The sequence below is a fragment of the Salmo salar genome, chromosome 14, assembly GCF_965601325.2.
Source record: "Salmo salar chromosome 14, fSalSal1, whole genome shotgun sequence".
In the NCBI taxonomy this organism is placed as follows: Eukaryota; Metazoa; Chordata; class Actinopteri; order Salmoniformes; family Salmonidae; genus Salmo; species Salmo salar.
The window spans coordinates 72,735,934-72,759,435 of record NC_138304.1 but is presented as its reverse complement, the minus strand read 5'-3'; the positions used below and the strand labels follow the sequence as shown (position 1 = coordinate 72,759,435).

The window sequence follows — 23,502 nt, the reverse complement described above, 5'->3', positions numbered from 1 at the left end:
TTATGGGTCAAGGGAATATTAGATTACCAGAGTCTGATGAGTTGCTACTTCCACCATCTTCGCCTACTAAAAAGGAGAAAACACAGTCCCTAATTTCACTCTAAATATGACAATAATAAAAAATGTAAACAAAAGCTAACAAAAACAACCATAAACAAGATATGCCATTCTTCCATATTTTTGTTCATAGTGCCACATACAACATATTGTATGTGTGCCTTACATAGCATGTGATGTGTCTTTGTACTGTCTTATTTATTTTACAAACCTCTTCTCTGGCATACTGGCATACTGAAACTAACAGATCTGTTGCCCTGCATGTTTATTATCACAGTGCATCAGACACACAGCTCATAAAATAGACTACAATCACACTAAAAGGGCTTGTTTCTGAGAGTAAGGAAATAAACCTTTAGACCTTTGTGTTTGGTCCATGGTCTGATGTTATTCTATTCGATTCTCCCTGAGAATCTTGTCACTTGAACACTTATCGCACCGTTCTAATTTGTGTGCCGGCCGTGTGGGGAAAAATGTGAAGGTATCACGAGCTGGGACAAAAGCAACTTTCACATAACTGTGGATATATGTTGCCCTTACCGAGTTGTGCAAAGTGGTAGAATCTTATTCAGAATTATTCACATCTGTAATGGCTGCCAAAGGTGCTTCCAACAAGTATTAAATCAGAGGTGTGAAGACATAAGCAATCAAGACATCTTCGTTTTAAATGTTTAATTAATTAAGACCCCCCCAAAAAAATTACATTGAAAATGTGGAGTACCGCTAGGTTGTGTAGGAAATAAATCCAGTTTAATCCCTTTTTAGAATTAATTTAAGGCAAAAAAAAATGAAAACTGTGCAAGGGGTTTGTAAACTTTCACTAGACACTGTATATGGTTTGTACTGTCAATGGGCAGGCACCAGTAGCATAGCTGGATGCAGGGTGGTATGGCTACTGGCACCAAATCCGTTAAGTGCTTAGATGCATAATAATACACTCAACAACAATTAACACAAGAAAAACATGTAACTTTGAAGAATGAGACTGGGAGGACATGATTATATTAATACAAAAATAATATTGATTATATTACCTCCATTTGTCAGCATTGCCTCTCTCTCTAGATGTTCATTTATGCCTTGACCTGGAACAGCAGAACTAACATAAGTACTTCCATAGTTTCAGCTGCATTCAATGTCCATGTAAGTAATACAGTGCATTGAGAGAGTATTCAGACCCCTTGACTTGTTCCACATTTTGTTACAGCCTTATTCTAGAATTGATTAAATAAATGTTTTCCTCAATCTACACACAATACCCCATAATGACAAAGCGAAAATTGTTTTTTGTCTGCAAATGTATTGAAAATAAAAAAACAGAAATACCTTATTTACATAAGTATTCAGACTCTTTGTTAAGAGAATCAAAATTGAGCTCAGGTGAATCCTGTTTCCATTGATCACCCTGTGGTAAATTTAAATGATTGGACATGACTTGGAAAGGCACAAACCAGTCTATATATGGTCCCACAGTTGACAGCGCATGTCAGGGCAAAAACCAAGCCATGAGGTCGAAGGAATTGTCCGTAGAGCTCCGAGACAGGATTAAGTCAGAACACAGATCTGGGGAAGGGTACCAAAACATTTCTGCAGCATCGAAGGTCGTCAAGAACACAGTTCCATCATTCTTAAATAGAAGTTTGGAACCACCAAGACTCTTCTTAGAGCTGGCCACCCGGCCAAACTGAGCAATCGGGGGAGAAGGGCCTTGGTCAGGGAGGTGACCAAGAACCCAATGGTCACTTTGACAGAGTTCCAGACTTCCTCTGTGGAGATGGGAGAACCTTCCAGAAGGACAATCATCTCTGCAGCATTCCACCAATTAGGCCTTTATGGTTGAGTGGCCAGATGGAAGCCACTCCTGTGTAAAAGGCAAATGACAGCCAGGTTGGAGTTTGCCAAAAGGCACCCAAAGGACTCTCAGACCATGAGAAACAAGATTCTCTGGTCTGATGATAACAAGATTGAACTCTTTGGCCTGAATGCCAAGCGTCATGTCTGGAGCAAACCTGGCACCATCCCTACGGTGAAGCATGGTGGTGGCAGCATCATGCTGTTGGGATGTTTTTCAGCGGCAGGGACTGGGAGACTAGTCAAAATCGAGGGAAAGATGAATAGAGCAAAATACAGAGAAATCTTTGATGAAAACCTGCTCCATAGCGCTCAGGACCTCAGGCCAAGACAGCACAGGAGTGGCTTTGGGACAAAACTCTGAAAGTCCTTGAGTGGCCCAGCCAGAGCCCGGACTTGAACCCGATCTAACATCTCTGGAGAGACCTGAAAATAGCTGTGCAGCAACGCTCCCCATCCAACCTGACAGAGCTTGAGAACATCTTCAGAGAAGAATGGGAGAAACTCCCCAAATACAGGTAAAGGGTCTGAATAATGATGTAAATATGATATTTCTGGGGGTGGGGGTTACACATTTGCAAAAATTTCTAAAAACCTGTTTTTGCTCTGTCGTCATGGGGTATTGTGTGTATATTGATGAGGGGAAAAAACCTATTTAATCAATTTTAAAATAAGGCTGTAACGTAACAAAATGTGGAAAAAGTCAAGGGGTCTGAATAATTTCCGAATGCACTGTATAAGATAAAATAACTGGCAATATATTTGAAGAACATTACCAGAGTCAGAGGAAGTGCTGCTAGCGCCATCCATTGTCACTGGGAAAAGAGAATCAATCTTTAGTTAGATACAGTTATATAGTGATGATCATTGGTCCTCTATAGGCATGTATATTCCAAAATGAACTGAAAAATCCTTATAGCAAACAATGGCCAGTTTCCAGCTCATTAATTCCCTGTGGCTCAGTTGGTAGAGCATGGTGTTTGCAACGCCAGCATGGTGTGTGCAACGCCAGAGTTGTGGGTTCAATTCTCACGGGGGGCCAGTACAAAAATAAAAAAATAAAAAATGCATGAAATGAAATGTATGCATTCACTACTGTAAGTTGCTCTGGATAAGAGTGTCTGCTAAATGACTAATATGTAAAAAAGTAATTAAAATGAACTTCCTGAATGGGAAAGTACCATGTGACATCTGAAATGTTATATTTAGTTTTCCCCCTTTTGACATTTAACTTCAGTGTTATAATAATCATACTCAGTACAGATAATTTATTGGTTAGAATTCAGGTGTCATGTTGTTCCCCACTAGGTTGTTGAGTGTGTAAGGGCTTTTAACACTAGAACTGCCTGGCCTTTCAGCATATACAGTGGGGAGAACAAGTATTTGATACACTGCTGATTTTGCAGGTTATCCTACTTACAAAGCATGTAGAGGTCTGTAATTTTTATCATAGGTACACTTCAACTGTGAGAGACGGAATCTAAAACAAAAATCCAGAAAATCACGTTGTATGATTTTTAAGTAATTAATTTGCATTTTATTGCATGACAAGTATTTGATCACCTACCAACCAGTAAGAATTCCGTCTCTCACAGACCTGTTAGTATTTCTTTAAGAAGCCCTCCTGTTCTCCACTCATTACCTGTATTAACTGCACCTGTTTGAACTCGTTACCTGTATAAAAGACATCTGTCCACACACTCAATCAAACAGACTCCAAACTCTCCACAATGGCCAAGACCAGAGAGCTGTGTAAGGACATCAGGGATAAAATTGTAGACCTGCACAAGGCTGGAATGGGCTACAGGACAATAGGCAAGCAGCTTGGTGAGAAGGCAACAACTGTTGGCACAATTATTAGAAAATGGAAGAAGTTCAAGATGATGGTCAATCACCCTCGGTCTGGGGCTCCATGCAAGATCTCACCTTGTGGGGCATCAATGATCATGAGGAAGGTGAAGGATCAGCCCAGAACTACACGGCAGGACCTGGTCAATGACCTGAAGAGAGCTGGGACCACAGTCTCAAAGAAAACCATTGGGAACACACTACGCCGTCATGGATTAAAATCCTGCAGCGCACGCAAGCTCCCCCTGCTCAAGCCAGCGCATGTCCAGGCCCGTCTGAAGTTTGCCAATGACCATCTGGATGATCCAGAGGAGGAATGGGAAAAGGTCATGTGGTCTGATGAGACAAAAATAGAGCTTTTTGGTCTAAACTCCACTCACCGTGTTTGGAGGAAGATGAAGGATGAGTACAACCCCAAGAACACCATCCCAACCGTGAAGCATGGAGGTGGAAACATCATTCTTTGGGGATACTTTTTTGCAAAGGGGACAGGACGACTGCACCGTATTGAGGGGAGGATGGATGGGGCCATGTATCGCGAGATCTTGGCCAACAACCTCCTTCCCTCAGTAAGAGCATTGAAGATGGGTCGTGGCTGGGTCTTCCAGCATGACAACAACCCGAAACACACAGCCAGGGCAACTAAGGAGTGGCTCCGTAAGAAGCATCTCAAGGTCCTGGAGTGGCCTAGCCATTCTCCAGACCTGAACCCAATAGAAAATCTTTGGAGGGAGCTGAAAGTCCGTATTGCCCAGCGACAGCCCCGAAACCTGAAGGATCTGGAGAAGATCTGTATGGAGGAGTGGGCCAAAATCCCTGCTGCAGTGTGTGCAAACCTGGTCAAGAACTACAGGAAACGTATGATCTCTAATTGCAAACAAAGGTTTCTGTACCAAATATTAAATTCTGCTTTTCTGATGTACTTAAAAATCATACAATGAGATTTTCTGGATTTTTAGATTCCGTCTCTCACAGTTGAAGTGTACCTATGATAAAAAATTACAGACCTCTACATGCTTTGTAAGTAGGAAACACTGCCGATTTTGCAGGTTATCAAATACTTGTTCTCCCCACTGTAAGTACCCGATAGAGAACGTTGCCGGGAGTCCCATTTAGCATATGCATGAGATGCATTTCAACCTGCAAGGTGCGCAATCATGCTTGATAAATGGTGCATTAACTATTGTAAAGGATTAATTGCATGAAGAAGTATTCATGGAAATATATATTAAAAAAAGAACAGTAGTTTTGTTTGGGTAGAGTCAAGGATATATTTTGTATAAGTCATAGAAAAAAACGTAGGCCTATCGTTTCCCTTACAATAAAAACATTTGATCACCTTTACTTGTAGATTTGATTAGTAATAAAGACCAGTTACAGCTTCTTTTGACAAAGTAGAAACTAAAAATATGATAATAATATAACCAGCCAGGTGTGCAGGTGAATTATTTGCTGTATTTATAAACAAAAGCACCAGTGCATGAACAATAGTAAAGGATTAATTGCATAAATAAATATTAGTGGAAATATATTCATGACAAGATATAAAAACAGTAATTTGTTGATTGTATCAGACACTGTATTGGGCCCTTATATCTGTGCCTTTACACACAAATCAATCGTGTCTTCTCTTTATGCTTCGGGTCCACAGTCAGCACACAGCTTCGGGGCTTTGTGTGAGCAAGCCCCACAAACAAATCGGTTGCACTGCACAGTTTTCATGGGCCTTGTTTCGTGTGCATCTGCCGACTTGACATTGTGTCTTATTCTTCCCAAGTGGGAACTGTGGTGCTTGGGGGAAAGAGAGAGCAGGACTTGTTGCCTTGGCGGCCTGCTTGACTGCTGTAGCTTCTATCTTGCCGTTTATATGGTTCTCACGAAACTCACATGCCAGATCCAGTGGGATGCATGGTGCTGAGATGCATGGTGCTGAGGATGCAAACACTCTTATTACATCGTGTTGCTTTACCACTCTCCATCACAGATGTGGACTACAGCTCTGCTGGTATGTTGTTTTGCGCAGAGGGGGGCAGCTCCCGCCTTTGTTTGTTCACTGTTCCGAGCGGGCTAGTCTTCTTTGCAATCAACTTGTCTGCCAGGGAAATTGATGTGAACATGGTCACAGTTCTGCCTTTGCCCATGTTAAGGCTCCATGAGTCTCAAAACCACAGTCTCAGACAGTCGCTCACCCGCTAGCCTGGTTTCATCTTTCCTCAGATATGGAAAGCCATTGAGCAAGGCCTTGGTTTTGACATCGGTGGCTAACCAGAACTTAACGGAAGTCAAATGCACCATTATCACTTTCTATCGGGTTTCTATCACCCATTCACGACAGAATAGCATATTTTAATTGTATGTTTATTATGTTACTAGTTTTTGCTTAGTAGCCAGAGGAATGATGCCAGACAAGTGGTCATGTGCTGAATGCATGGACAGCACAGATAATCTTGGGAAAAGTATCATTTGGAAAAAGAGCTGCACCTCTTGAATTTTGAGTTATTTGAAAAAGGAAAGTGTCATAGAAACTGCAGAATATGCTCTTTCAGATACTTTATAAAAATCACAATGTTTTACCTGCATGTGACTCTGAAGGACAATTTGATAAAGCGATGCTCCATTCCCTGCATCTGTCAATTACAAGATGCGCCCATCTCTTCATGTACAATTTGATAGGCCTAATATTCTCTCTCCTCAAGATATTGTCAACTGAATCTTGTCCGTAGGCTAACTCTTATTATGTATGAAATTAGTTTTGGTATAGTTTAGGTGTAGTTTCGATGAGCCGGCTGTGTGGCATTGGCTGACTGGCATTGTTTGTTTCCCGCTCATCAACCTGGATAATAGTCAAGGATATGTTTTACATGTTGCAGTACGCCTTTAGAATAATGTAAGGGAAAGTAAAACATGCTACAATACATTTGATTAGTAATACAGTTATAGTAAATAAAACAGTCCCATAAGAGCGTATTTTTACAAAGTAAAATGTAAACGAGAATGGGATCAATTTAGGCCTAATTTGATTTCGATTGTGAAGTGACTTGTACAATTATCGCCAATTCATCCATTTGTCATTCATTCAGTGAGAAGAGAGAGACGCATTAGCACCTGGCTGGCTACAGCACATTGTCTTGGCGGATTTAGATAGGAATAGTTGTGAAAAAACAGGTAAAAAGGCTCTAAATACTTTTCTGTTTGTAATTTCAAAATTCTGACAAATGAGCAGTGTAAAATACAAACATTTAGGAAGAGTCAGGGAACGAGCAGGACATAGCTTTTTTGAGGGGCTGAATTTCTTTACTTACAAAATCAAACGTCAGTGGCCGTTGGCCTACGGCAGTTCTAGTGTTAAATCCTAGTTCTTGATTATGACTTATTATCCTCCCATTTTAGGTACACACTCTTGGAAAAAAAACTCTAGGGTCTAAAAGGGTTCATTGCCTGTCCCTATAGGAGAAGCTTTTGAAGAACCATGGTCTTCCTGTCTGGGTTGGCGCCCCCCCTTGGGTTGTGCCGTGGCGGAGATCTTTGTGGGCTATACTCGGCCTTGTCTCAGGATGGTAAGTTGGTGGTTGAGGATATCCCTCTAGTGGTGTGGGGGCTGTGCTTTGGCAAAGTGGGTGGGGTTATATCCTTCATGTTTGGCCCTGTCTGGGGGTATCATCGGATGGGGCCACAGTGTCTCCTGACCCCTCCTGTCTCAGCCTCCAGTATTTATGCAGCAGTAGTTTGTGTCGGGGGGGCTAGGGTCAGTCTGTTATATCTGGAGTATTTCTCCTGTCTTATCCGATGTCCTGTGGGAATTTATGTATGCTCTCTCTAATTCTCTCTTTCTCTCTCTCGGAGGACGTGAACCCTAGGACAATGCCTCAGGACTACCTGACATTATGACTCCTTGCTGTCCCCAGTCCACCTGGCCGTGTGCTGCTCCAGTTTCAACTGTTCTGCCTGTGGCTATGGAACCCTGACCTGTTCACCGGACGTGGTACCTGTCCCAGACCTGCTGTTTTCAACTCGCTAGACACAGCAGGAGCGGTAGAGATACTCTCAATGATCGGCTATGAAAAGCCAACTGACATTTACTCTTGAGGTGCTGACTTGTTCCACCCTCGACAACTACTGTGATTATTATTATTTGACCATGCTGGTCATTTATGAACATTTGAACATCTTGGCCATGTTCTGTTATAATCTGCACCCGGCACAGCCAGAAGAGGACTGGCCACCCCTCAAAGCCTGGTTCCTCTCTAGGTTTCTTCCTAGGTTTTGGCCTTTCTAGGGAGTTTTTCCTAGCCACCGTGCTTCTACACCTGCATTGCTTGCTGTTTGGGGTTTTAGGCTGGGTTTCTGTACAGCACTTTGAGATATCAGCTGATGTAAGAAGGGCTATATAAATACATTTGATTTGATTTGATTTTTGGTTCCATGTAGAACAATTTCCACAGAGGGTTCTACATGGAACTGATGGGTTCTGACCTATAAACTTCAAACATCCTTAATCATGTCAGAGAGGGAGAGAGGAAGGCAGGATGTGTAAATGCTGTTAGAACATGTTGTTGTTAGACATCAGGGATCCTATGCGAAGGAGGGGGGCCACAGACTTGTACAAGTCAACAGCACAGCTATGAGTGGGGAGAACTGACGAATGCGGGCTGAGGCAGGTGCAATGAAGTGAGAAAGAACAGTCATCACTGAAGTTCTGCCTAGCAACAAAGATGTATTGGCTGATCATATGTGTGAGGAGGAGACTCCACATAGGAAGGGTAAATACCAGTGCTTGTGTGACTTTGTTTTTTGTTTTATGCATCTGTGTGACCCAGAGGGTGAATACACTTGGTTGGAGCTTTACTAATCGTCCGTGAGTTTTACTCGGTTAATTTAGAACCTAAGAAACTCAAAAGGGTTCTATCTGGAACCAAAAAGGATTCTCCTATGGGGACAGTCGAATAACCCATTTTTCTAAGAATGTAATACATGATTTGTGATAAAGGTGATAAAAGCAAACATGACAGGCCTTATTGTATTGTTCCTTAACCCGCCTCTGGAAAACACCATGAAGCCATATTTGCTTAAATGCCAGGAATTCATGTTATAAGTCAATCATTCTTATTTGTAATCATAATCTTCTCAGAAAATAAAGAAATGGAACATTTTCTGCTTATAGCAACTATTATAACAGTAAAACATAATATGTCCTCTACAAGTATTGAAATAATGTCTTACTTGGTGTGGTGGTAATGTTCAAATTGGTCGCTCCATTCCCATTGCCTGAAAGTAACAGAGTCATGTGAACACAATAACTTTGCAAGTACATGGTTAAGTTTGATTCATTGATATTGTGCTATATACTGATCGGTATTGTCCAGAAAAGCATGTAGACAATATGGGGCTATTCATCAGTATGGGAACATGATAATGTGTAAAAAACATGGATTAGATGGGCTGTCATTAATTGAATCCTCACAAGACGTTATTAAATCAATGCAAATGACAATCATGAGATGGCCCATCATTACACACATCTCTACCAGATCATTGGTATTGCTGTGCTACTGCTATACATGTCAGACTTCTAGGGGTAAAACGCATGATATTGTATCAACAGTACCATTTACAGAGGCCTGGATCCCAGCAGGCGGTATAGCTTCTTGTCCCCATAGGATAACCCTTTGAAGAAACCTTCTTGGTTCCAGGTAGAACCCAATTGGATTCCAGGTAGAAACCTTTCCACATAGAGTTCTACACAGAACTCAAACGGGTTCTACATGTAACCAAAAAGGGTTCTACCTGGAACCAAAGAGGGTTCTCCTATGAGGGTTCTACACAAATAAAAAACGGTTCTACCTGGAACCAAAAAGGGTTCTCCTATGAGGGTTCTACACAAATAAAAAACGGTTCTACCTGGAACCAAAAAGGGTTCTCCTATGGGGACAGTTGAATAACCAATTTTTCTAAGAATGTAATACATGATTTGTGATAAAGGTGATAAAAGCAAACATGACAAGTCTTATTGTATTGTTCCTTAACCCGCCTCTGGAAAACACTGTCATGACGTTGGCCTCTTTTGGTACAGGGAGGACAGTTGACCCCCCTCCCTTTTGCAAAACCACCCCCTACCTTCCCCCCAATCCACCCTGTGTGTAAAGGGTCGTAAAAACTCTAAAATTCCAGGAGAGTCTCTGGCCACATGGCCCATAGAGAGACACAGGAAATTCTTCCAACTCATAGAATTGGAGAGCCAAGCGACATTTTGTGTTCTGGAGAAGGTATGGAAGATTGGTGAAGAATCCAGCTACGAACTGATCCGCTTGGTACAATTTTGTGATACTCAGAAGAGACAATATAGCCATATTACCATAAAACTGTTTATATAATAGCATCATAATGGTTGTATAGAATGTATTAATAAGGATAAAGCTTTTGTAAGACATTGAGATGCTATGTACTGATGTAATGTGATAGAATTGTATTTCTGTAACCAAATCTAACTCAGTCATAGGCACGCCCCCAGGGACCCATACAGGACCAGGCGTCATTTGACAAGCTGTTCTATGGGCACTATAAAACACCCCCTGATTTACATTTCTTCAGACCAGGCCTACACTCCGTTGGCTAATAGGTTTTACCTTCCAATTCCTCTACTGAAAGTGAACCATACCACGTGGTTAACTTTTAGACTATTGATACCGACAGAATAAGAACAAGTCTTTGATATTAATTATTAGTCTGCAGCTAAGTAAATTATATCATCGAACGCGAAGACCAACGAAACAACCATTCTATGACGACATTAATGAATGTCGCTCTGAAAGATCCATTCTAACCGAGAGAGAGAGAGAGAGAGAGAGAATGCGGACAAAACTCCCCAACAGAACAGAACTCTCGAACAAGGATCACGACGACACACTGAGCGTAAATATATATTGATTGCAATTGTTCCCGAATGAGTGAGCCTTCAATTGTCAATTGTTAATATTAATGAACTCTGTGCAACTTCTCAGCGGACCGTTTATGACCCATTGTTCAACAGGCCGACCTGCCTGTTTAGCCCACAAGGGCACATTCCTCTACCAATCCTTTGTGACGATAATTACTGTTTGTATGTTTTTCTGTTAATTACTTAGTGTAGTAAATAAATGATTTTAAGACAATTGATGTATGGATGATTTCAGTAAAGACTGGGTTCGTGCAGATACAACAATTTACGACGTTTGGAATGAGACTGGACTAGAGGTAAAATACACCATTTAAACAAGAAGATAATCGGCCTATACTATAATAGAATATAATATTATAGTACAGGAAAGTTATATTAGGAAAATTATAGCTTTGTAATCTGAATATTCTCCTTGGTGCCCCGATCCCCTAGTTAATTACAATTAAACGATTAATCAGTTTAATCGCGTGATAATAATTACAGGGAGCTAATTGATAAACATATCTTCAGTGTAATGGTACCCCAAAGACACGACAACACCATGAAGCCATATTTGCTTAAATGCCAGGAATTCATGTTATAAGTCAATCATTCTTATTTGTAATCATAATCTTCTCAGAAAATAAAGAAATGGAACCTTTTCTGCTTATAGCAACTATTATAACAGTAAAACATAATATGTCCTCTACAAGTATTGAAATAATGTCTTACTTGGTGTGTGGATCATGTTACAATTGGTCGCTCCATTCCCATTGCCTGAAAGTAACAGAGTCATGTGAACACAATAACTTTGCAAGTACATGGTTAAGTTTGATTCATTGATATTGTGCTATATACTGATCGGTATTGTCCAGAAAAGCATGTAGACAATATGGGGCTATTCATCAGTATGGGAACATGATAATGTGTAAAAACATGGATTAGATGGGCTGTCATTAATTTAATCCTCACAAGATGTTATTAAATCAATGCAAATGACAATCATGAGATGGCCCATCATTACACACATCTCTACCAGATCATTGGTATTGCTGTGCTACTGCTATACATGTCAGACTTCTAGGGGTAAAACGCATGATATTGTATCAACAGTACCATTTAGAGAGGCATGGATCCCAGCAGGCGGTATAGCTTCTTGTCCCCATAGGATAACCCTTTGAAGAAACCTTCTTGGTTCCAGGTAGAACCCAATTGGATTCCAGGTAGAAACCTTTCCACATAGAGTTCTACACAGAACTCAAACAGGTTCTACATGTAATCAAAAAGGGTTCTACCTGGAACCAAAGAGGGTTCTCCTATGAGGGTTCTACACAAATAAAAAACGGTTCTACCTGGAACCAAAAAGGGTTCTCCTATGAGGGTTCTACACAAATAAAAAACGGTTCTACCTGGAACCAAAAAGGGTTCTCCTATGAGGGTTCTACACAAATAAAAAAGGGTTCTACCTGGAACCAAAAAGGGTTCTCCTATGGGGACAGTCGAATAACCCATTTTTCTAAGAATGTAATACATGATTTGTGATAAAGGTGATAAAAGCAAACATGACAAGTCTTATTGTATTGTTCCTTAACCCGCCTCTGGAAAACACCTTGAAGCTGTATTTGCTTAAATGCCAGGAATTCATGTTATAAGTCAATCATTCTTATTTGTAATCATAATCTTCTCGGAAAATAAAGAAATGGAACCTTTTCTGCTTATAGCAACTATTATAACAGTAAAACATAATATGTCCTCTACAAATATTGAAATAATGTCTTACTTGGTGTGGTGGTCAAGTTAAAATTGGTCGTTCCATTCCCATTGCCTGAAAGTAACAGAGTCATGTGAACACAATAACTTTGCAAGTACATGGTTAAGTTTGATTCATTGATGTTGTGATATATACTGATCGGTATTGTCCAGAACAACATGTAGACAATATGGGGCTATTCATCAGTATGGGAACATGATTGATGTGTAAAAACATGGATTAGATGGGCTGTCATTAATTGAATCCTCACAAGACGTTATTAAATCAATGCAAATTACAATCATGAGATGGCCCATCATTACACACATCTCTACCAGATCATTGGTATTGCTGTGCTACTGCTATACATGTCAGACTTCTAGGGGTAAAACGCATGATATTGTATCAACAGTACCATTTAGAGAGGCCTGGATCCCAGCAGGCGGTATAGCTTCTTGTCCCCATAGGAGAGAGAACCCTTTGAAGAAACCTTCTTGGTTCCAGGTAGAACCCAATTGGATTCCAGGTAGAAACCTTTCCACATACAGTTCTACACAGAACTCAAACGGGTTCTACCTGTAACCAAAAAGGGTTCTACCTGGAACCAAAAAGGGTTCTCCTATGAGGGTTTTACATAAATAAAAAAGTGTTCTACCTGGAACCAAAAAGGGTTCTCCTATGGGGACAGTCGAATAACCCATTTTTCTAAGAATGTAATACATGATTTGTGATAAAGGCGATAAAAGCAAACATGACAGGCCTTATTGTATTGTTCCTTAACCTGCCTCTGGAAAACACCATGAAGCCATATTTGCTTAAATGCCAGGAATTCATGTTATAAGTCAATCATTATTATTTCTAATCATAATTTTCTCGGAAAATAAAGAAATTGAACCTTTTCTGCTTATAGCAACTATTATAACATTAAAACATAATATGTCCTCTACAAGTTTTGAAATAATGTCTTACTTGGTGTGTGGATCATGTTATAATTGGTCGCTCCATTCCCATTGCCTGAAAGTAACGGAGTCATGTGAACACAATAACTTTGCAAGTACATGGTTAAGTTTGATTCATTAATATTGTGCTACATACTGATCGGTATTGTCCAGAACAACATGTAGACAATATGGGGCTACTCATCAGTATGGGAACATGATAATGTGTAAAAACATGGATTAGATGGGCTGTCATTAATTTAATCCTCACAAGACGTTATTAAATCAATGCAAATGACCATCATGAGTTGGCCCATCATTACACACATCTCTACCAGATCAATGGTATTGCTGTGCTACTGATATACATGTCAGACTTCTAAGGGTAAAACGCATGATATTGTATCAACAGTACCATTTAGAGGGGCCTGGATCCCAGCAGGCGGTATAGCTTCTTGTCCCCATAGGAGAACCCTTTGAAGAAACCTTCTTGGTTCAAGGTAGAACCCTTTTGGTTCCAGGTTGAACCCAATTGGGTTCCATGTAGTAACATTTCCACAGAGTTCTAAAAAGGGTTCTCCTATGAGGGTTCTACACGGAATTCAAAAGGGGTCTAGATGGAACCAAAAAGGGTTCTCCCATGGGGACATTTTTCTAAGAGTGTAACACATGATTTGTGATAAAGGTGATAAAAGCAAACATGACAGGTCTTAATGTATTGTTCCATAACCTGTTAGGGCTAGGGGGCAGTATTTACACGGCCGGATAAAAAACGTACCCGATTTAATCTGTTTATTACTATTGCCCAGAAACTAGAATATGCATATAATTATTGGCTTTGGATAGAAAATACCCTAAAGTTTCTAAAACTGTTTGAATGGTGTCGGTGAGTATAACAGAACTCATATGGCAGGCAAAAACCTGAGAAGATTCTGTACAGGAAGTACCCTCTCTGACCATTCCTTGGGCTTCTTGGCTCTGTTTATTGAAAACTTAGGATCTTTGCTGTAACGTGACACTTCCTACGGCTCCCATAGGCTCTCAGAACCCGGGAAAAAGCTGAATGATGTAATTTCAGCCCCTGGCTGAAAAACATTAGCGCCTTTGGTAAGTGGTCTATCAGAGGACCATCAGACTGAGGCGCGTGCACAGGGCGACACCATATTTTTATTTTCTCTCTCTTTGTACTAAAACACGATTTCCCGGTCGGAATATTATCGCTTTTTTACGAGAAAAATGGCATAAAAATGTATTTTAAACAGCGGTTGACATGCTTCGAAGTACGGTATTGGAATATTTAGAATTTTTTTGTCACCCTTCTTTACCCTTTCGGATAGTGTCTTGAACGCACGAACAAAACGCCGCTATTTGGATATAACTATGGATTATTTTGAACCAAACCAACATTTGTTATTGAAGTAGAAGTCCTGGGAGTGCATTCTGACGAAGAACAGCAAAGGTAATAACATTTTTCTTATAGTAAATCTGACTTTGGTGAGGGCTAAACTTGTTGGGTGTCTAAATAGCTAGCCCTGTGATGCCGGGCTATCTACTTAGAATATTGCAAAATGTGCTTTCACCGAAAAGCTATTTTAAAATTGGACATAGCGAGTGCATAGAGGAGTTCTGTATCTATAATTCTTAAAATAATTGTTATGTTTTTTGTGAACGTTTATCGTGAGTAATTTAGTAAATTCACCGGAAGTTTGCGGGGGGTATGCTAGTTCTGAACGTCACATGCTAATGTAAAAAGCTGGTTTTTGATATAAATATGAACTTGATTGAACAAAACATGCATGTATTGTATAACATAATGTCCTAAGATTGTCATCTGATGAAGATCATCAAAGGTTAGTGCTGCATTTAGCTGTGATTTGGGTTTATGTGACATTATATGCTAGCTTGAAAAATGGGTGTCTGATTATTTCTGGCTGGGTACTCTGCTGACATAATCTAATGTTTTGCTTTCGTTGTAAAGCCTTTTTGAAATCGGACAGTGTGGTTAGATTAACGAGAGTCTTGTCTTTAAAATGGTGTAAAATAGTCATATGTTTGAGAAATTGAAGTAATAGCATTTATAAGGTATTTGAATAACGCGCCACGGGATTCCACTGGCTGTTACGTAGGTGGGACGAAATCGTCCCACTGGCCCTAGAGAAGTTAACTTCACTAGGGTAGGAGGCACTATTTTCACCTCCGGATGAAAAGCATGCCCAAAGTAAACTGCCTGCTACTCAGGCCCAGAAGCTAGGATATGCATATAATTGGTAGATTTGGATAGAAAACATTCTAAAGTTTCCAAAACTGTTAACATAACGTCTGTGAGTATAACAGAACTGATATGGCAGGCGAAAACCTGAGGAAAATCCATCCAGGAAGTGCTATTATTTTGAAATGGCTGTTTTTCCATTGAAAGCCTATCCGCCATACAAAGACTTATGACCCAGTTCACGATCCCTATGGCTTCCACTACATGTGGCCAGTCTTTCGGCATTGTTTCAGGCTTTTACTCTGAAAAATGAGGGAGAAACACCACTTTCAATGAGAGGACAGTTGAAATGTCCAGACATGAGTCCTGCGCGTGACCGGGAGCGTGCCTTTCTTGTTTTTCCTTTTCGATTGACGAAGCTATTGTCCGGTTGAAAGATGATCGATTATTTATGACAAAAACAACCTCAGGATTGATTATAAACATCGTTTGACATGTTTCTACGAACTTTTATGGTACTTTTTCATTTTTCGTCTGCCTGCTATGACCGCGCTTTGTTCCAATGAATTACTGAACAAAACGCACCAACAAAACTGAGGTTTTTGAATATAATGAGGGACTTTATCGAACAAAACAAACATTTATTATGTAACATGAAGTCTTGGGAGTGCAACCATATGAAGATTATCAAAGGTAAGTGATAAATGTTATCGCTATTTCTGACTTTTATTACTCCTCTACTTGGCTGGTTACTGTTCGTAATGATTTGTCTGCTGGGCGCTGTTCTCAGATAATCGCATGGTTTGCTTTCGCCGTAAAGCCTTTTTGAAATCTGACACAGCAGTTGGATTAACAAGAAGTTTATCTTTAAGCTGGTGTATAACATTTGTATCTTTTATGTATGTTTATTATGAGAATTTCTGTTTTGTTGAGTTTCACGCTCTGCAATTTCACCAGATGTTGTTTGAGACAGTGGATTACTGAACAAAACGCGCTAACAAAATGGAGGTTTTTGGATATAAAGAGGGACTTTATCGAACAAAACTAACGTTTATTGGGTAACTGGGAGTCTTGTGAGTGTAACCATATGAAGATCATCAGAGGTAAGTGATTAATTTTATCGCTATTTCTGACTTTTGTTACTCCTCTACTTGGCTGGTTACTGTTTGTAATGATTTGTCTGCTGGGCGCTGTTCTCATATAATTGCATTGTTTGCTTTCGCCGTGAAGTCTTTTTGAAATCTGACAAGGCGGCTGGATTAACCTCTTATGGCTAGGGGGCAGTATTTTCACGGCTGGATAAAAAACGTACCCGATTTAATCTGGTTACTAATCCTACCCAGTAACTAGAATATGCATATACTTATTATATATGGATAGAAAACACCCTAAGGTTTCTAAAACTGTTTGAATGGTGTCTGTGAGTATAACAGAACTCAAATGGCAGGTCAAAACCTGAGAGATTCCTTTACAGGAAGTGGCCTGTCTGACCATTTCTGGAACTTCTTTGCCATCTCTATCTTTTACTAAGGATCTCTGCTCTAACGTGACACTTCCTACGTCTTCCATAGGCGCTCAGAGCCCGGGAAAAACCTGAATGTCGTCATCCCAGCCCCAGGCTGAAACACATTATCGCCTTTCTCAAGTGGCCGATCAAGGGACTGTGGGCTTAGGCGCGTGACCTGGCCGCCCCCGTCTTTGTGATTTTTTCCTCTGTTTGCCGAAAAGGAGATTCCCGGTCGGAATATTATCGCTTTTCTACGAGAAAAATGGCATAAAAATTGATTTTAAACAGCGGTTGACATGCTTTGAAGTACGGTAATGGAATATTTAGAATTTTTTTGTCACGAATTGCGCCATGCGCACGACCCTTCTTTACCATTTCGGATAGTGTCTGGAACGCACGAACAAAACGCCGCTATTCGGATATAACGATGGATTATTTTGGACCAAACCAACATTTGTTATTGAAGTAGCAGTCCTGGGAGTGCATTCTGACGAAGACAACAAAGGTAATGAAACTTTTGTAATAGTAAATCGGAGTTTGATCAGGGCTAAACTTGGTCGGTGTCTAAATGGCTAGCCGTGATGGCTGGGCTATCTACTGAGAATATTGCAAAATGTGCTTTCACCGAAAAGCTATTTTAAAATCGGACATATCGAGTACATAGAGGAGTTCTGTATCTATAATTCTTAAAATAATTGTTATGTTTTTTGTGAACGTTTATCGTGAGTAATTTAGTAAATTCACCGGATGTTTGCGGGGGGTATGCTAGTTCTGAACGTCACATGCTAATGTAAAAAGCTGGTTTTTGATATAAATATGAACTTGATTGAACAAAACATGCATGCATTGTATAACATAATGTCCTAGGGTTGTCATCTGATGAAGATCATCAAAGGTTAGTGCTGCATTTAGCTGTGGTTTTGTTTTTTGTGACATTATATGCTAGCTTGAAAAATGGGTGTCTGATTATTTCTGGCTTGGTACTCTGCTGACATAATCTAATGTTTTGCTTTCGCTGTAAAGCCTTTTTGAAATCGGACAGTGTGGTTAGATAAAGGAGAGTCTTGTCTTTAAAATGCTGTGAAATAGTCATATGTTTGAAAAATTGAAGTTTTTGTATTTTTGAGGAATTTGTAATTCACGCCACGCCTATCATTGGATATTGGAGCAGGTGTTCCGCTAGCGGAACGTCTAGATGTAAGAGGTTAACAACAAGATAAGCTTTATTTTGATGTATTGCACTTGTGATTTTATGAAAGTTAAATATTTATAGTAATTGAATTTCAATTTGGCCCTCTGCAATTTCACCAGATGTTGGCCAGGTGGTAGCATCCCACACCCCTACAGAGGTTAACCGCCTTTGGAAAACACCTTGAAGCCGTATTTGCTTAAATGCCAGGAATTCATGTTATAAGTCAATCATTCTTATTTGTAATTAGAATCATCTCGGAAAATAAAGAAATTGAACGTTTTCTGCTTATAGCAACTGTTATAACAGTAAAACATAATATGTCCTCTACAAGTTTTGAAATAACGTCTTACTTGGTGTGTAGATCATGTTCAAATTGGTCGCTCCATTCCCATTGCCTGAAAGTAACAGAGTCATATGAGCAGAATAACTTTGCAAGTACATGGTTAAGTCTGATTCATTGATGTTGTGCTATATACTGATCGGTATTGTCCAGAAAAGCATGTAGACAATATGGGGCTATTCATCAGTATGGGAACATGATTGATGTGTAAAAACATGGATTGGATGGGCTGTCATTAATTGAATCCTCTTAAGACGTTATTAAATCAATGCAAATTACAATCATGAGATGGCCCATCATTACACACATCTCTACCAGATCATTGGTATTGCTGTGCTACTGCTATACATGTCAGACTTCTAGGGGTAAAACGCATGATATTGTATCAACAGTACCAATTAGAGAGGCCTGGATCCCAGTAGGTGGTGGAGCTCCTGTATTACCAGCACCTAATACAATGGAGCAAGGTGTTAAAACCAATTATGAGAGTGGACAAAATCAGTGGAAACACATGGGTAGGAAAAATAGTTATACAATACTTCACTTTGTTTGACCTCCTGACTTGAGATTTACTAAAGTCATGCACTAATGCCAAAAAGGGCACTGACAAACCGACTCTGTACAGAAATTACCATAATCGCTCCAGTTTCTCTCATACACAATATAAGAAACTTACATATTTTGCCCTTCTTCGAAAGAAACAGCACGATAATTATGCCAATGGCAACAGAACCACCAATGATGATGATAGCAATGATAGGAACTGTGGATTGGCTAAAATCACGGCATGTTCCATCTGTATGGAAGACAAGAGGACATATTAAGCATTCACTGGGTACAGAACACACCTTCAACATAGTAGTTTGAAGGATTTTATTGTAATGGAATGGGGGGTAGTTGATGTAGTGAAAATGGAGCGTGATGCTCGAGGTAGGTAGAGGTTTTTCTGTCCGTAGAAACAATAACATAGTGGTCACACCGCCTGTATTTTGGTAAAAAGCTGTGCGATGGGCTTGGAGAAATGTAACCACTCCCAAGTTCATAGACAGAGCTATGGATGCAAGGACCGACCATCCACGTTATACAAATTATAGTTTTAACCATGTTCTGAAGCCATACAGTGTTTGACATTACTTTACAAAACACTGGAATAAAACAAGCCTGTATCTTGGGTTCTGATGGAGTACGACAGTAGAACTAAGCTCATGAGGCATTCATAAGTTATATTCTTCAAGATGCAATGGGTATATATAATTCATTTAAGTCCAAAAATGGATGTAGCAACTGAGGATTCCAGCTCTAACAACAAAATCCTATACAATGAGCTTGAAACAACTGTTGATTCACATTTAAATCTGCATTCGTGACCTTGTAACAGACAAACATTTTACCTATTGATTTTACCATAATTGATAACCATGCAAATAACTGGTTTGTTGAAAATATATAAAGTATATTAAATACTAGGACAACCTTACCCCATTTTACCACAATTGGCTGCACCAACGTTATATGGCTAACAGAGCATTCATAGGTTTGCTTGTCTGCCTCTGGGATCTGCACACTAATCCTGATCTGGTAGGTGTCATCATTATTGGGTCGGGCTCCTGTCGACAGTACTCCATCGTCTTCGGTCAGTTGGACCCCATTCTTCTTAAAATGAATTATCACATCTTTGGGATAGAAACCTGTTGCCATGCAGGTCAGGTGGACATTTCCTGCAGTTTTGGCCTTATTAGCAAAAACATTGATATCTGGAGGGGCTAAAGAGGGAATAAACAGAGAACATTCATATTTCATTTCTGATCTCACAGGTTAATTGTTAAGCTACACTATTTAAGGAGATTAATATTCATAAGTACTCACAGTCAGCGCTACTGAAATGTTTCTCCCCATATTCCATGAATTTGGACAGCCAGTCCACACACTCCTTCTCCAGGTAGCCCTTGGTGTACTGGTTGAGGATCTGCACCCCGTCCCACTTCCTCTTAGTCGGCAGAGCTTGATCAACTGGTGCCACCCACTGCATAGTGACATCATCAAAGGCCAGGAAGTCGTCACCATCATAGCTGTATTGGTCAGTGCCCTTTATGAATTTCAATGTGCCGTCTGGCTGTTTGTCAACCTCACATCCATGCTTCCACTGAAGGATACGGACACCTGAAACAAAAAACTAATAATGAAAAAGAAAGTAGACAACTAACTTACACACAATTTAAGAAAAATATAAATGTTGAGCGTAGGACAAAATGCAAGTGTAGTTTCTCACCAGTGTTGTTGTGCCTCATGCGTTCCATCAGGATGTTGACGTTGACTTTGAACCACTGCTCCTTGCTCTTGCGTGACTGAGTGCCTTTTTCCCAGTAATCTGCTGGCAGCTTGTCCCTCATCCAGTCCTGTTTGGGAATCTTCTTTTTATCCACACTGTCATAGTAGTCGATCTGTCTGTTATTCATCAGACCCATGGCAGTGAACTCATGGATACCAGGCAATTCAACTGGCTTTGAGAGGGCAGTGTAGATGTAATTCAGAGAGTAGATCTCTGTAGGTCAAAAAATTAAGATTGGGATAATTTGTCTCAATTTGCCTTCTCTCCATGTTAATCAGCCATGCTGTAAAACATTCAAATTTCACTATGCATAAATAGCTCTGCCATTTCCTGGTTGCTAAAACTCTAATTGTTAACCTAATTTCAGTTTGTGCCAAAATAAGCTAGTATAGTGTGTAGAGAATCATTGTACCATCTAAACCGCTGTTAAATAAATTTTCCATAACCAAAAATATTTTATATTCAGCTTTCTGCCTTGTGTACAAAAACAAAAGTAAAAGAAGCAAAAACCAAACTTAAGAACAGGAAGCATAGAAATAGAGTACATTGAACATATCTACTGCTTCTTAGAAGTTATTTCAATTAGAATGATAGATCAATAACTCACATTTCTATGGGAATTTGGTCGTGTCGCCCAGAAAGTTACATATTGCCACTAGGAAATCACTGTCAAATACTTAGGTCTATCGTTTCTGTAAGGGGCCAACTAGTCAAAAAATAAATGTCTATGAAATATCATAGCAGAGAAGTCATACTATGGCCTTGCATCATGATGTCTAAATGGTAGGTTAGGTTACATTGATGTAGCCCTTATAGGCCTATTAAAATTCAAATCAAACTTAATTTGTCACATACAACAAGTGTAGACCTTACCGTGAAATGCTTACAAGTTAGGTCTACACCTGTTGTATTCGGAGCATGTGACAAATATAATTTCATTCAATTTTTAATAGGCCTATAAAGGACTGTAAGTCGCTCTGGATAAGAGCGTCTGCTAAATGACGTAAATGTAAATGACTACATCAATGTAACCTAAACTACCATTTGGACATCATGATGCAAGGCGTAGTATGATTTCTCTCTGCTATTACATTCATTGCCTATTGAAGTAGTGAAGTGGAACACATTCTGCAATTTATCAAAAACAAATGTATTAACCTAATCATTAATAAATGAACACTATTGATGAAGTTAAACTATTTTCGGAACTTGTTGATTAGGCATGAGTCGTACAACTATTAAGAAAACAATGCATTTCCTGTTTCCTGTGTGAGCGTTTCATATTTTTGTTAAACAGCAGAAGTAATTTAGCTACAATGTAAAATGTCAAACATACCAGCTAGCAATATGATCAGGCAGCAAATGTGTTTTACAAAAGGTTGATCATGGGGGCCTAAGCCTAAACAAAGTAACTGTATCATCTTGCCTTATGGCTGGCCTGTAAGTGCGCATTAGCGAGTAACGGTAATCAATAAAGTGGAATAACGCACATAAGGTTGACTACATACCCTATAAAACGCAATAAATCAAATATATTGTAGACTATGCTACAACAACAGAACGCTCATATCAGTTGGTAAACGATTTTTATTATGCGTTTTATTTTTATCCAGCAGTAAACTTTTACTTTCACCTTTGACATTCGAGTCGTATACAACTTACCGCTTTGGCTCTGAACAATACATTCCGTCGAGAAATAAAAAACAAATAACATAAACGTATACATCCTGTGAACTACGTGTTTTGCAGTTTCCTTGCGAGGTACAGTATATGTTGGAGCCCCAACCTCCACAAAGTCGGGTCTGCAACAACTAATTACTGCCGCGTTCAAGTACTATTCGGAAATGGGACATTTCTGCCTTGCTAACTGGTTGTAGTTAGTTATACGTGCCGTGTTCAATGTTAGCAAATTGGACATTTCAGTTTCCTAGTTCTCCAACTAGCGTGTGAACGCGGCATAATTCGTTGCCTAAAGTCCTTTTATTCATCCAATGATTTTTGAGGACGGAAAAACGTGACCTGTTATCAGGTAAAATAGACGAATATACGTTTCAGTGGCTGTGAAGCCTATTTGTGTCCCTTATTGGTGTCAAATCAAACTTTCTCACATGCGCCGAATATAACAAGTGTATACCATACCGTGAAATGCTTACTTACAAGCTCATAACCCACAGTGCAGTTCAAGAAAGAGTTAAGAAAAATATTTTCCAAATAAACTAAAGTAAAAAATTATAAAAAGTAACACAATAAAATAACAATAAGGAGGTAATATACAGGGGGTACCGGTACCGAGTCAATGTGCGCTCAGGGTACAGGTTAGTCGAGGTAATTTGTACGTGTAGATACGGGTGAAGTGACTGCATAGATAATAAACAGCGAGTAGCAACAGTGTTCAAAACCAACGGGGGTCAATGTAAATAGGTAGAAGCTGTTAAGGAGCCTTTTGGTCCTAGACTTGGTGCTCTGGTACCGCTTGCCGTGTGGTAGCAGAGAAAACAGTCTATGACTTGGGTGACTGGAGTCTGACAATCTTTTGGACTTTCCTCTGACACCGCCTAGTTTATAGGT

The 23,502-nt window shown here is 39.7% G+C and overlaps 1 protein-coding gene across 16 annotated transcripts in view; it reads right to left on the bottom strand.

Annotated features, from left to right (window-relative positions):
* The window catches only part of LOC106569936 (H-2 class I histocompatibility antigen, Q10 alpha chain), a 37,361-nt gene extending 14,499 nt beyond the window's left edge, over positions 1-22,862 (bottom strand). The window contains exons 1-14 of one of the 16 annotated variants that reach the window (XM_045694675.2): positions 22,597-22,862; positions 20,875-21,147; positions 20,472-20,765; positions 20,084-20,368; positions 19,282-19,401; positions 19,001-19,054; positions 18,616-18,660; positions 13,389-13,433; positions 12,450-12,494; positions 11,402-11,446; positions 8,977-9,021; positions 2,685-2,723; positions 1,092-1,142; positions 28-66 (exon numbers count right to left, since the gene is read on the bottom strand). In XM_045694675.2, coding sequence (XP_045550631.2) covers positions 28-66; positions 1,092-1,142; positions 2,685-2,723; positions 8,977-9,021; positions 11,402-11,446; positions 12,450-12,494; positions 13,389-13,433; positions 18,616-18,660; positions 19,001-19,054; positions 19,282-19,401; positions 20,084-20,368; positions 20,472-20,765; positions 20,875-21,147; positions 22,597-22,660 — 1,444 coding nt within the window. In that variant the 5' untranslated portion in view covers positions 22,661-22,862. The remainder of the gene's footprint in view (positions 1-27; positions 67-1,091; positions 1,143-2,684; positions 2,724-8,976; positions 9,022-11,401; positions 11,447-12,449; positions 12,495-13,388; positions 13,434-18,615; positions 18,661-19,000; positions 19,055-19,281; positions 19,402-20,083; positions 20,369-20,471; positions 20,766-20,874; positions 21,148-22,596) is intronic. The other 15 variants (XM_045694676.2, XM_045694677.2, XM_082961161.1 and 12 more) reach the window with 15 other exon arrangements.
* Between the last annotated feature and the right edge of the window lie 640 nt (positions 22,863-23,502).